This window comes from Diabrotica undecimpunctata, chromosome 6, assembly GCF_040954645.1.
Source record: "Diabrotica undecimpunctata isolate CICGRU chromosome 6, icDiaUnde3, whole genome shotgun sequence".
Classification (NCBI taxonomy): Eukaryota; Metazoa; Arthropoda; class Insecta; order Coleoptera; family Chrysomelidae; genus Diabrotica; species Diabrotica undecimpunctata.
Genome location: NC_092808.1, coordinates 40,054,848 through 40,068,505, shown reverse-complemented (window position 1 = coordinate 40,068,505; position 13,658 = coordinate 40,054,848). Strand labels below are relative to the sequence as shown.

The 13,658-nt window shown below is 32.8% G+C and overlaps 1 protein-coding gene across 3 annotated transcripts in view; it reads left to right on the top strand.

Annotated features, from left to right (window-relative positions):
• The window catches only part of side (motor axon guidance molcule sidestep), a 566,673-nt gene that overhangs the window by 134,324 nt on the left and 418,691 nt on the right, over window positions 1-13,658 (top strand). For all 3 annotated transcript variants that reach the window (XM_072534634.1, XM_072534635.1, XM_072534633.1), the window contains exon 2: window positions 8,169-8,301. In XM_072534634.1, coding sequence (XP_072390735.1) covers window positions 8,169-8,301 — 133 coding nt within the window. The remainder of the gene's footprint in view (window positions 1-8,168; window positions 8,302-13,658) is intronic.

Sequence of the window (13,658 nt, the reverse complement as noted above, 5' to 3'; positions counted from 1 at the left end):
CTCGCTACCGGAATAGTATATTGTGGATTTGTCTGTTAAAAAATAACCTGAGTTGGGCCACCTGGCTTCACTGATATCGAGTACATTAATATTTAATCTATAAATTTTAATCTATAAAATTCTCGCCTTATCTGGCTACCCTCACTTAGTTTAGCCTGCAGACCAATACAGTTGTGCGGGGTGTGGCATTTGGAGCCATAAGTGAGAGTTAAGTGTCTTATGAGGACAAGTTATTAAGAACCATCTCCCGTCTATGATGCTCGATGTGGTCGTTTCGATAAAAGGTGCTACCTCTATAACACAACCCTACATTAACGAAAATCACTTGACAAAATATGGCTCCTTTATGAATATCAACTTTATAAGTTCTTCTTTGTCTTCTTTGGTAGAAGCGATCAATACGAATTTTGCTTGTTTATTGGCAAATTAATAACTAATTAAAGTTGATCATTTCATTGTTTGCGCCATCAGCCGATATTTCTTCTACAGTTTGTTGATCCATCTCTTCATTTTTGACCACACTGGTGTCTTCCATTTTAATTAGTATTGATTTTTTTCTGTTAATTATGAACTTGTTTATATTTGTCTTGTTTCTGATAAGTACGTTATTGTTACCTTTCTACTGGCTTTATCATTTCGTCTCAGTCTTAATACGTCGGTTTCTCCATATGAACGATCCATACAGTCATCCTGTTAGTCTATTGACTTATTGTACTTGATCTTCTCGGGTATCGATAACATGAGAAACATTTAAATTTTATTTTTAATTAGAAGGATATAATTGCATATTTAAACATTGTTTTGAATTACAAACAACTTTTCATAATAAGAATTTTCGATATTCTGAAATATAAATGTATTTTACTCTTGGGGAAACTTCATAATTTTTGCTCGTAAGATTGATAAACTTTTATATCTGATTGCATCATAGATTTTAGAACTTTTTTTCGGAAAATTAATAACTAAAATGTTTCCCATACGATAAGACGTTATGCAGACACACTGTATAAATGTTAAAAAAAAATAAATTTTAATTATTATTCAAGGCTGTCTTTTGTCGGTCCGTCTGTCAACGCGATAACTGAATTGATTCTGATTTTGAGTTTGGTAGTCTGATATAAAACATTTGGCACGTCTTACCCTCATAGTTAGTCGATTGCTACTTTGTAATAAAACATAAATTTTGATATTTCATATCCACCGGGCTTTCCAAGATGACCCTAGTATCTTTGTACTGAAGGTTAGTCACCACTTAATAAAAATCTTTCGATGATTTAAAAAAAACGGTTAACCATTAACCGGACATAAATACCTTTTACTAATATATTTTTTATAGCGCAATATTTCACGAAACAAATAAAATATATCAGAATAATTAACGAAACGAAGAGAGCATAACTAATACCAAACCGGAATATCACTGCGCAAAATGCCAGTCTGCTGTTAATTGAGTGATTATTGTTCCATATTTGAATGGTATCTGTTTGATGGTGTTTTTCAATGGATAATTTAATTTGATGCTGCATGTATCGTGATTTCAATGCAATCATGAAAACAAACCTTTTGTTTTATATATTCATACGACTTTGTATTTCGAAAAGCTATAAATTTTTAAATGTCATGGTTTCGTAAATAAAAATAGAGTCGGATTTGCTTTGGGAGGGACTGACAAATTAAACTTTCAGTGCTCACTGAGAGTTGCAATAAAAAATTAGTGGTTTTAATTTCCGAATACAACCATCGCTCTGTAATTTACAAAAGTAATAATCGGCTTAAAAAGGCATAAAATTGTTTCAATTTAAATAAGTAACTTAATTAATAAAAGTTTTATACTATAATGCATTTTAACCAAACAGCAATATATTTAGTATGTTTAAACGAACAAAATAAAAAGATTTATCCGTGAAAAAGGCTACTATAAAATAAATACGTAGTGATTTGTTTTTTTTTTATTTTTTTTTTATGTTACATACAAACAAGTAACAATAAGCATTTCTGTTAAATGAACATAATATGTAAGCAAGAGTTTTAGTCCAATGACTATTACCTCCTAGTAAGTTTATTAGTAATAACTAGACTTCGGCAAATATGCAAATAAAAATGTAGAAAATATGCGCATAAATATGCACGTGTTTACCCGAAAATATGCAAATATTTTACAAAATATGCATACAAATAAATAAAAAAATCGTAAAATAGTAACAATTTTAGTTAAAAAAAAGTGTACATAACTAAATATTTCCTACTATTCATTAAGATTTACATTTATTTTAAGTAACTACATCATTTTTAAGTATGAATAAACTTATTTAGAATTATGGTAACAATAAATGACCAAGTGGTGTTCAAAATTTTCTAACAAAAACTTGTGGCTTCTGTCTGAGTACATATATTTATATATGGAAAAACTTCGTTCAACATCAACTGATGTAACGGGAGCATTTTTCAAACTAACCAAAACATTTGGTTCTAAATTAATTGTTTCCGAAATATTTCCAGCTAGAACACTGACTACTTCAGAAAGAATATGGTAACCTTTATTTTTTTCCATAGTAGCTTCAAATTTTTTTAAAATATCTTTTCCAATATTACCTCTAACGTTCCGACAACATGACGCAAATTCTTTTATTAATGCTGTACTTTCGAACAATGACAGTTTTGGTGATTCTAACTGAGTAATTGTTTTTTGAACAAAACTAAAATTTGATTTTATAAATGAAAGTTCTTGTTGAAGCAAGTTACTCTGAAAAGTTTGTTTAGAATCCAAAAGAGATTGGGAACTTTCATCTGTTAACGTATCAATTATGTTCTTTATTTTAACAAAATGATCTGCATAAAAATTAGCTGCTTCTAACCATGTTCCCCACCGCGTTAAAATAGGTTGTGGTGGAAGAGGAATGTTAGGTAGCATTTCTTTATAAAGTTGAATTCTTATAGGATATTTAAGAAATACTTTTTTGACACTGGATATCATGGTATTTACAAGAGGAAACTTTTTTCGTATTTCCTCTGCAACTCTGTTTAATCCATGTGCTACACAAGTAACATGTATTAAATCTGTTAAAAATATTTTTAAATTTTGTCCTGCTTTCACCATATAAGGAGCAGCATACGATAAAATAAGCAGTAATTTATTAGAAGGAATAGTTGTCGGAAGAAAAAAAGTTGCTAATGTTTCTTGTATAAAACGCGAAATTGTTAAAGCATTTGTTTTCTCAAGTTGCTGGCATGAAATAAGATGAGATTTTGGTAAGGTATCTTCTTTAAGAACACCAATCAATAAATGAGCAATATACTTTCCTGAGGAATCAGTGGTTTCGTCTACAGATATGTAAAAATAATTATCTGCAATTTCTTCCTTAATATTAATTAACACCGACGAGTATAGCCCGTTCACATTATTTCTTCTTAGAGACCGATCACTTGGAACATTAAGTTTGCAATATTTTTTTAGAAACGAACTAAAATTTACATTTGCTAATTTTGAAAGCGGTATGTTTGCAGACACTAATGCGCGACACAAGTCTTCATTAAAAGTTTCTTGCTCATCTAATTTTTTTGAAGTAGATTGGAAACATTTAGCCATTGAAGTTTGATGTTTTCCTCCTATTTTTCCTTTTTTTGCAATGTGTGAAGCAGTTCTCACATGTTGGTCTATCTGAAATTTCTTCTCACATGCTATCTATAAATAAAAATAAAAACCTTTATTTTAACCCAACCTTTAAAATATAAAAATATACAAGGTGTTTTTGGTTAATCAAATAACTGGTTTGGAAAAAAAAAACACTCGCTAAGTGTTTTAAATGCAGTATTAATCCACAAATTAGTTTTTGTTACTAACCATTAGTACATCATATAACTTATTTTAAAATTCAACAAAAGTTTTTTTTTTGTTAATTCAATTACAATAAAAATAATTGTGTTTTAGAATAGCTGACTTCATAAAAAAAAGTAAAGGTGAAAAATTTTTCTAAATACACACCATTGTATTGTACCATGGACAATTTTTTCTCACTAAAGGAAGCTATTTTTTATTTAAAAACAACCTACGAGTACTAAATTTCAAGTAAATACGTTTATTGGTTTTAAAGTTATTGTTGTTATTAACTAAAAGAATTTAATTTTTTTTAATTTTAACACCCTGTATCTCGAAAAGTAAATAAGTTTGACCACTCATTAACTATATCGTTTTGTTCAATTTTTCGAGAAGTATCTACAGTCAAACGTTGTAAGTGTCATTTGGAAACACCCTGTATGTATGAAATGTTAGATATTTAATAGAAAATATTAGATACTTACAATTTTGCCACAGACTGAACAGTAGATTTTTCCCATATCCATAGACAGCTCTTTATAAGGTTTAATCCAAGTTGAAGCACTGGTTGTTTTAGGCATTATAAAATCACAATCTTCCTTTTTGTTACGCACAACGAGTGTTTACGCTTTGAATATCAAAACAAAAGTGATTTACAAATCTGAGCATCAAATTAGAAATGTTTAGGTACCTAATTCAATAAACTGGGAGATTTTGGAAAATCCCTAAATTAGGAACAAAACTATTAGCCGTTTACCTGCTGTTAAGATACAATAAATTGTAGATAGATTTGGGGATTAGATCATAAAATGCAAATGAGCGAACCCTTAGCGATTATCCAATAACTGAATGCCTCAGTGACCGAGACTTTCTAAGAATGTTGAGGGCTACTTAAATTGATCTTCTTTGAAATTGTAAATGTTTTGTACCTGTAGAGATTACGTACTTAGATCATTTCTTGATTAAAATGACTACAAAATTTTATACAAGAATTGAAATAAATTGGTATGTTTAAAAATTTTCAAATACAGTATAAAAATCTGAACTTTTATGCACTTTATGCAAACTTTTATACAAATATGCCAAAATATGAAATATTTGCATAAAATATGCACAATATGCAAAATATGCAATATGCATATTTGCCGAAGTCTAGTAATAACTAAAACTAAGTCTAGACACCTATTTTCTAAATGGTGAGTCAAGAGGAGTTCTAATGTTCAACCTACTTAGTTGTGTGAAATTGTCCAATTGTCTCGCTGTTTTGATCTTTAAGTCACTGTAAATATCTGTATTTTGGAATAAACCACGGTGTATCAGTTATGGCATGAAGAACCTTAGATTGAACCTCTAGTATTGGTATGTTGCTATCTGCTGCAGTTCCTCACAGTTCAATCCCGTATGTCCAGATGGGCTGGATGATTGCTTTATACACTAATATTTTGTTAGATAATGATAATGTAAATCCGTCGAAGTAACCAGTAGCGTTTTTTGAATTTTATTTGTAATTGCTTCCTGTTCCCCCAGATGTGTGTCCTCCATGTTAGCCCCTTGTCAAGGTGTAATCCAAGATATTTTACAGTATCATTTTTGGGAATGTTCTTGTTCCGCATTAGAATATTACGTGTTTCATTGTGACATTTAGTTAATGTTAGGTAAACTGATTTTGCTTCGTTGATTTTTATCTTTCATCGTTTAGCCCATATTTCAATTAAATGTATGGTTTGTTGTAATATTTTAGCTGTTTGTATGGGATCTGCGTTTCTGACCAGAATAGAAGTGTCATCTGCGAATGTTGCAATTGTGGATTCTTCTTCGGTTGGAAAATCAGCTGTAGAAATAGTGTAGACAATTGGTTCGAAGACACTGCCTTGCAGGTCAACGGCATTTCTGTTGTGGATTTATGACACACTTTGGTATGATTTTAGTATCGTGTATAGCGGTTAATATATTGGTTTCCTTAAGTTTGAATAGTAATCCTGGATACTAGACCTTGTCAAATGCTTGACTAATATCCAGGAAAATGGCATTACAAAAGCTCTTTTTCTGGAAGGCTAATTGGTCGACACGGAGAATTCTAGAATGGAGACCAAGGATGACAACAAGAAGGATGGGAAAACCTCAAAAAAGATGGGTAGATGAGATAAGAGCAGTGGCAGGCAAACAGTGGATTAGTTTGGCGCAAGATAGAGAAAAATGAGAGCAATAAGAGAGACCTACATTCAGGAGTGGATGGAAAATGGTTGACAAATAGAAAGAGATGTACTTATTCAGTTGGGTCGTCTGGCAAAAACCGAACTAATGATGAGATATAATATTTTTGTTTTGTATTTAAATATTCAGTCTACTTGCAATGACTTTCTCTCCGACTTTGGACATAACTGGTAATAGGCTGCTGGGTCGGTAGGATGTAATCTCATGTGAAGGTTTTCTTGATTTTGGAATCGTAATGATTTTTGCTAACGTCCATTGTGCAGTAAGGTAAAGTGTTCTTAGTATCGATTTTATGATTTGTGTTAGACTTAGTATTCCTTTTCTGTGTAGATTGTTTAATATGTTGGGCGTTATCAGATCATGTTCATGTGACTTATTTTTATTAAGGTTTTTTATTAGACTTTTTACTTCGTTATTAGTTGCCTATTTGGATGAATGATTCATTTGATTAGGGCTGTCTAAATACTCATAGATGTCATCATTTTCATTAGCTGTGTTTGTTAGCGGCTGAAATACCTTTTCTGTTTTGCGACAGCGTCTGCTGTTTTCTGATGTGTCTTTAACCATCTTAAATCTTCTATTCTGATAGGTGGAATTTGGTTTTGTGGCCGCTTCCGCTTGTTTCTTTTCATAATGAATAACCACCATCTGGATTAGGTGTCAGATTTTCTAGGCAATGTTTTAAATTGGCGTTGCTATATTGCTTTAGTAGTTCTTTTATTTCTCGACACATTCTATTCAATTTTAGTTTTGCCTTGAGGTGGACGAGTTTGATGCCATGTTTTACGAAGTCTTGCGATTTTTATTTCTTGTGGTTGTTTTAGTGGAATTTTTAGGTCTATTTTTTCTTGTGGGATTTTTTTGAAAATATTCCAGTCTGTTGTTTTATTCGTTAGTCTTGGAGGTGAACATTTTTCTGATGAAGTGTTTTGTAGGATCGATGTTACAATTTGTAAATATTGCCATTTCTACGTTTTTATTTAAGAAGGGCAAAATTGTTGGCATAGCCTTTGGTCTGATACGAACTTGTAAGTATTCCTCTTTATGGTCAATTTTTATTTCTTTTGTATTATCTGGATTTTATTTGTTATATTTTATATCAGTAATGGTTGGGTCATACGCTTTTATTCCTATTCGAATTAAGGAATATCCCCCTTGGTTTAAGGCTGAGCAGTCTTTAAAAAACGCATGGTCTAACATGTTTATTTTACATGGCTTGGTTCCTTTTTTTACTCGATCTGCAGTGGTAGTTGAGTTACTTGGTATATAGATTTTCTTATTTGTAAGACTTCTTTCTATCACATTATGTACCAAATTTCACTTCATTTGAGAGTGACACGGTTCCAGAGAGTTTTGCATTTTTAACACCAACATAATATTATGCTTGATAGTAAAATTTAGTTAAGCGTTGGCCATGCCATTATTACGATATTGATAAACATATCCATCAGAATAAATAACGACTGGGGTTTTGGAATCCGTAACAAATTTCTCTAAATAATGTATAATAAAGAAAATAAATGTGGTTATTCTTCTCTTCTGAAAACAAGTAATACACAATATTAGGCGTTTTTTGGTTGTAAACTCTAAAGTTATTCGGTTATGAAGTACATTTTGCTCGCTGTTGTTGTGTCTTCGTCAAAATATTGTCTAAAAATGCAATACAGATATTGCACTTGTCTTTTTTTGTTGTATATAAGGCGAAATTTTTCTACTTGAATCGTTCTGAGAAGTCGTTGCGACCTAAAGAAGTTATATTTTCTTCTTGACAAAAACTATTCATATAAACACCATATAAATCTGAGATAATGTTACAAGAATATTCTGCTATAAAAATATGGTATAGGATGGAAAGTATTAAGAATGCTGTAAAAATATGGGAGTACCTAAACACCTAGTTAACCTAATAAGAAATCTGTATGATGAAAATACAGCTAAAGTTAAAATAAACAAAATATATTTAGATGAGTTCAAAATAAACAAAGGAACTAGACAGAGCTTTTTACTATAACCATTATTATACAACATACATTCTGACTATATAAAGAGAAAAGTACTAGACGAATGGGATGAAGAAATCTTTAAATAAAATTTTGAAGAAGAATTTACCACTAATAACATGCATTTCCTTTTGTTTCAGTACCAGCTCGTCTTGTTTGGGGCGTACCTGGAAAAGACGTAGAATTACCTTGTGATATAACTCCAGCTCTTCCCAATGATAATGTCACAATGCTTTTTTGGTTTAAAGATAACTTAGGAATGCCTCTATATAGGTAAGTACACGAAATTATTTTTTAATTTGTACTCGGTTCTGAATAATTACATTAATTTATCCCAACAGACCAATTACCAGAAACTGATCAAACGTGCAGTAAGCTCTTTAAGAATAATGACGATACCCTGACACAGATACTACATAAAATTTTATTTCTTATTTGGCAAAATGAGAAACGTCTCTAGGTGCTATATACCCGTTACATTAGACTTACTTCATGGTCCCGCAAGACTCCCAGGGGTTGCCAACCCGAGGATGGCAAACATCAGTTGCTATCGAGGACCCCTATAGACACCTTGTCTTGGGATAGCAACCCCCGGGAGTCTTTCGTTGCCATGAAGTAAATCTGTTTAAACCAACGTAATTTACATTTAACAACAGATATGTAATAATTAACAAATTTAACATCATTTAAGGGGTTTTTTATTAGTTTAATGAGTCACACGCTCAATTTTTTTATGAAAATATTACATTCTCACATATATAAATTTTGTGAGGGGATAAGTGGTGATGAGCAGTTTGGTTTCCGAAACGGCATGTGTATTCGGAAAGCTCTTTTTTGCATGCGAATACTTAAAAGAACATTGAGTTTAGGAAAAATATAAACGAATATTTTATAGAGTTTGAAAAAGCATTTGGTAGAGTACGACATACAGTACTATTTCAATCCTTAGGCATAGTTGATCTGGACACGTATGACATTGGATTGCACAACAATCCTTACTACAATCAGACCGCTTGTATTAAGGTGAATCAAGAGGTTTTAGCTCAAGTTTTTATTTAGCGTGGTGTCACTTAAGGACGTGTTATGTCACCGATTTTGTTTAATGCCAAAACTGAACCAGTTTTGGCATAACACCGCCATAATGGCAGAGAGTATAGAAGATCTTTAAACCCTGTTGAATACCGTTAATAACGAATGCTTAAAATTCAACTCAAAGAAAACAAAATGGCTGGTAATATCGAAAAAATTAATATCGAAGATCAGTGCTAAAATTAAATAACAAAATCCAGCAAAGGGCACAACAATTTAGATATCTGGGTAGCTGGATTGACTACAGGAATGAAAGCAACGAAGAAATTTTGATCAGAATAGAACTTGGATAAAAAGGCTGTATATGGTGTAGTAGAAGTCTGTTATTGCCCTTACGTCTAAAAGTAATAAAGTGCTACGTTGGGTCCGCATTATTTTATGGATGCGAAACATTAACTACAAAAATGAGAAATCTTAACAAATCAGAAATTTAAGTTGTAGTGTTACCGTCACATGTTCAGAATTCCGTGGACATCACACATATCTAAATAACGTTAGCTACAGATAAAAGATGGACAAAACGTTTAGTCGAGTAAAGACCAAGACAAGAAGCACTACGGAGCAGAGGACACCCACCAACTAGATTAACTGACGACCAAAAGCGTGTTAACAGTTACTGGATGAAAGCCGCAAAATACAGAGAGAGATGAAAAGAGCTACGGGAGACCTATGTCTAGTAGTGGACGCATACAGATTGATGATGATGATGATGCTAGAGACCGTGCAGAAAGAGCGACAATTGGTAAACATCATCAAAATAAGAAAGGTCTAATACTTCAGTCATTTAATGAGAGGACCTAAATATCACTTACTCTGGTTGATCATTCAGGATAAAATCGAAGGAAAACGAAAATGTTGGATCGAAAGAAAAACAACTGTCCTGGCAGCGTAACATTAGATGATGGACAGGGCGAATGGTCAAGTAATTGTGTTACGTTCCAAATTTAAAGTAGAAAGTCCCACCTCTATTTTATCAAAATTTAAATAATTCAGGACGTGTAAGAGCGGTTGCCTATAATATATTATAAGCAAGGTGGCGAAAATAAAATTAGTAATTTTCAAATAGGGGTAATGTCTGGCAAATTGTGCTGAAGTTAAGGGAACATGTCCTCTTTTTTGTGAAGAAACTAATTTAGATCGTTCTTTCTAGAGTTATCTTGGAAGAATTGGGATCATAAAATTGAAATTTTTGAATCTCGGTATTATTCGGTGACCTCCGTGTGTCAAGTTGTCAAGTGTTCGGAAAGACGACGGAAAGAAAGTGATTCCAGGTTTGACGGTGTAACTGAAAGGTTGGGCTAGATTAGAAACGGCATTTTGTTTTTTTTGCTTTTGCTGCTGTTCCATGTGGGATCTGGACTAGTCCGAACTGTGTGGATATTCAAGGGGATTTGCTGCCTTCGTGGAAGGGTTTTTTTTTGGAATATCCACAATTTCGCTAAAAAAAGCGGATCTACAGTACACGTGAATACCGGGAGTCGTATTTAGATCAAGAAATTAGCCTTAATCACGAGTCCAAATAGCCGGCTACGCTTCGGTCCAATTTGGGATATTTCAAACCCCTAATCTGGCTAAGAAGGGTGAGTGTTAGAACATTTCGTTTTTAATTAATTAAAAAGTTGTAGTTATTTTTTTATCCCATCTCTAAAAAGCTATTCACATTTTTATCAGTTTTCATACATTCAAGTTCGGAGACAAGTTTTTTTTTGTATTGCTCCATTATCGCCAAAAGGCAGATAAACAAAGTGTTAAAATCAATATATTTATTTCCAAATAATTATTTTAGACACAGATGGTAATTAATGTTTTCTTGCTTCAGGGTTGGTTTGTTTGTTTTTTTTTTCTGCTTCTTCTTCTTCGTATTTTTCCGTCTGGCTGTAATTTCCAACTTTTCAACATTGTCACACAAGTCTATGTACATCGGCAATCGTATGGGATTTTGGATTGAAGACACGCTGAACTATAACTGGAATTCCACGCGGTGAAGTATATGAAAATTCGAGGTATGGATCGATAATTAATTTTCAACGGAAGATTTAAGCGCCGTCTAATTTGGTTTGCGGAATACAATAGTTTTTTTTTAAAGATTATTTGCTGTTAGTTTTTATTTTCATATTTACAAATACTTTACAGATTTTTTTAAAGATAATTTGCGGTTTATTTTATTAATTCAATATTTACACATACCTATTTTAATTTTGTAAACTGCGTCTAAGGGGGGGTTATATATTTGAGATTTATTTTTTTATATTATTTTCTGCGCACGCACTTGAGCTCACGTGGTGTCCTATTTGCGTTAATTATTTTTTTTGGTTGGTATTGAACCGCACACCCCTTAGCGTCCGGTACTTTTGATACGTCCTACCTTTCATTTTGTTCTGTTAAATAGAAATAACTTATGAATTTTTGTTAGGCAAGCAGAAGCCGCATTTTTATATTATTTTTTTATTAAGCCTATGGTAAAGTTAAATAATATTGTAATATGTAATATGTATGTATTTATTTTCAACTATCTTGGGAATCTATTTATTAAAATTGACTAAATTCTAATCTGACAATTTCATTTATTTTTTTATTTATTCAGGTTGTATACTGTTACTTAGTATTTTAGTAGTAAACCTATTGGTAAGTTGGTGGTTTATTGAATAGCAACGTAGGGAAGGCTGTGGGCCAATTTACCTGGCGCCCCTGATATAACTTCGGATTTTTTTTGTTTTGTGGACCGCACGACCATCTCCACTGTTTTGTCTAGCCGCGAGCCATTCCCAGACTGTCACCGTATAGTACTTTTCTTTCCGGGTGTACGTCTGATTTATATTTGGTACATTTTGTAATTTTTTTATATAGATTCGGTTTTGTACGCCACATATTTTGGCGCCCAACGTGGGGCCCTTAATTAATTAACCTTTTTTTTTGTCAACCCCTTGTGTAGATTCCTTTTAATTAGTTAACCTAACGTGTTTGGGCTTTAATTGACTAACTTTGATTTATTTACTTTACCACTGGTTTTGCACTTAGTAGTAGTCTTAGAACTTCGTGTTTAGTGGAAGTGTATGCCAAGAAGTGCTTACTAGTTTTTTTTTGTGTGACGTGAAGTTGGAAGAAGCCAAAAATGGAACTTAAAAGAAGATACTTTGAAGTGGTGTTGTGGAACTTAGAAGAATTATGGATATATTAGGACTTTGAAATATTTCTATTTCAGTTGGAGTTCAAATTTATTTTTTTGAGAAGTTGGACTTCGAAATTCTACATTGTGGTTTAACTTACTTATGTTAGGGAATGTAAAATCTTTTTTTGAGATTATGTTGTGACTTGTAATTTGTTCTGAAACAATGAAATTTTGAAAATCTTTTGTGAAATTTTATAGATTGAATAAAGCGACTATTACTTTTATTTTGCTTTTGGTTTGCTCCCATTAATAAAGTAAACTGTACCTGTGTGTTAATATTTTTACTTATATCTTGATTTTGTTTGAATATTTGCTCCTTTCGGTTGATACATTTTTTTTAAATTTTGAACTTTGGCAAGATGGTGCGAAAACTTGTACCCAACTACTTAAGGAAAGAGGAACTGGAATATGAACTCAAAATTCGTGGAGTGTCTACTGGCACTGTTGAGTCTATGAGGTCTAGTCTGTCTGATGCACTTAGTCGTGAGGCAGCAAATGAAAGCTTTAGATATCCTGAGCACCCATTCACCTTTTCACAGGATAAAACTGCAATCGAGACTAAACTTGCGGAGCTGAATACGGCTGTTGGAAAGTTTGCCGGAACTCCTACTTGTGCTGAGTCCTTGAGATTGCGGACACAGATTAACCATGTCTTGGGGAGAATTGATCTTATGGTATTGCCAACAGGTGATGATGCAGACGCAGCCCAGGTTGTTAAGTCAGACTTTCTTGCTGAGATTTTGAAGTTGTCACAGGATTTACATGATAAGCAGCATCCAATCGGATCTGGTTCGGTACCAGTAGCGCTCGATGTGATTTCGGTTTTAAATCAGTCTTTTCAGGCAGGGGTAGGACAAGTTCATGCTTCTTCTCCTGGAGCGATGTCACAAGCTGGTAATAATGTTCTTTCAGGGTCTGTCTCTAGTTTTTCTTCTGGGATGATACTTCCTCATAAATGGGGAATAGAAAAGTTTTCAGGTTCTGCTAGGGGTATGTCTATTTCTGCATTTTTTGAGATGGTGAATGAATTGAGTCTCGCTCGTCATGTACCAGATAGTATACTTTTGGAATCAGGTATAGATTTATTTTCGGATAAAGCCTATCAGTTTTATAAAGATGTTCGTCTACGTGTAGGGAGTTGGGCTGAATTAGTTGAAGAGTTTCGTAGGGAGTACCTGTCAGCTCACCATGGGGAAGCGCTTTTTGAAGAGCTTCGGAGGAGAACTCAGCATTCGTCTGAGACTATTGGAGTTTACTTGGCAATAATGAATAGTTACTTTAATCGCTTGCGTTGTCATGTTCCAGAGGAAGTTAAATTGTCTATAGTTATTAGGAATTTGCATCCGTTCTATCAAGATAGATTACGTGATCC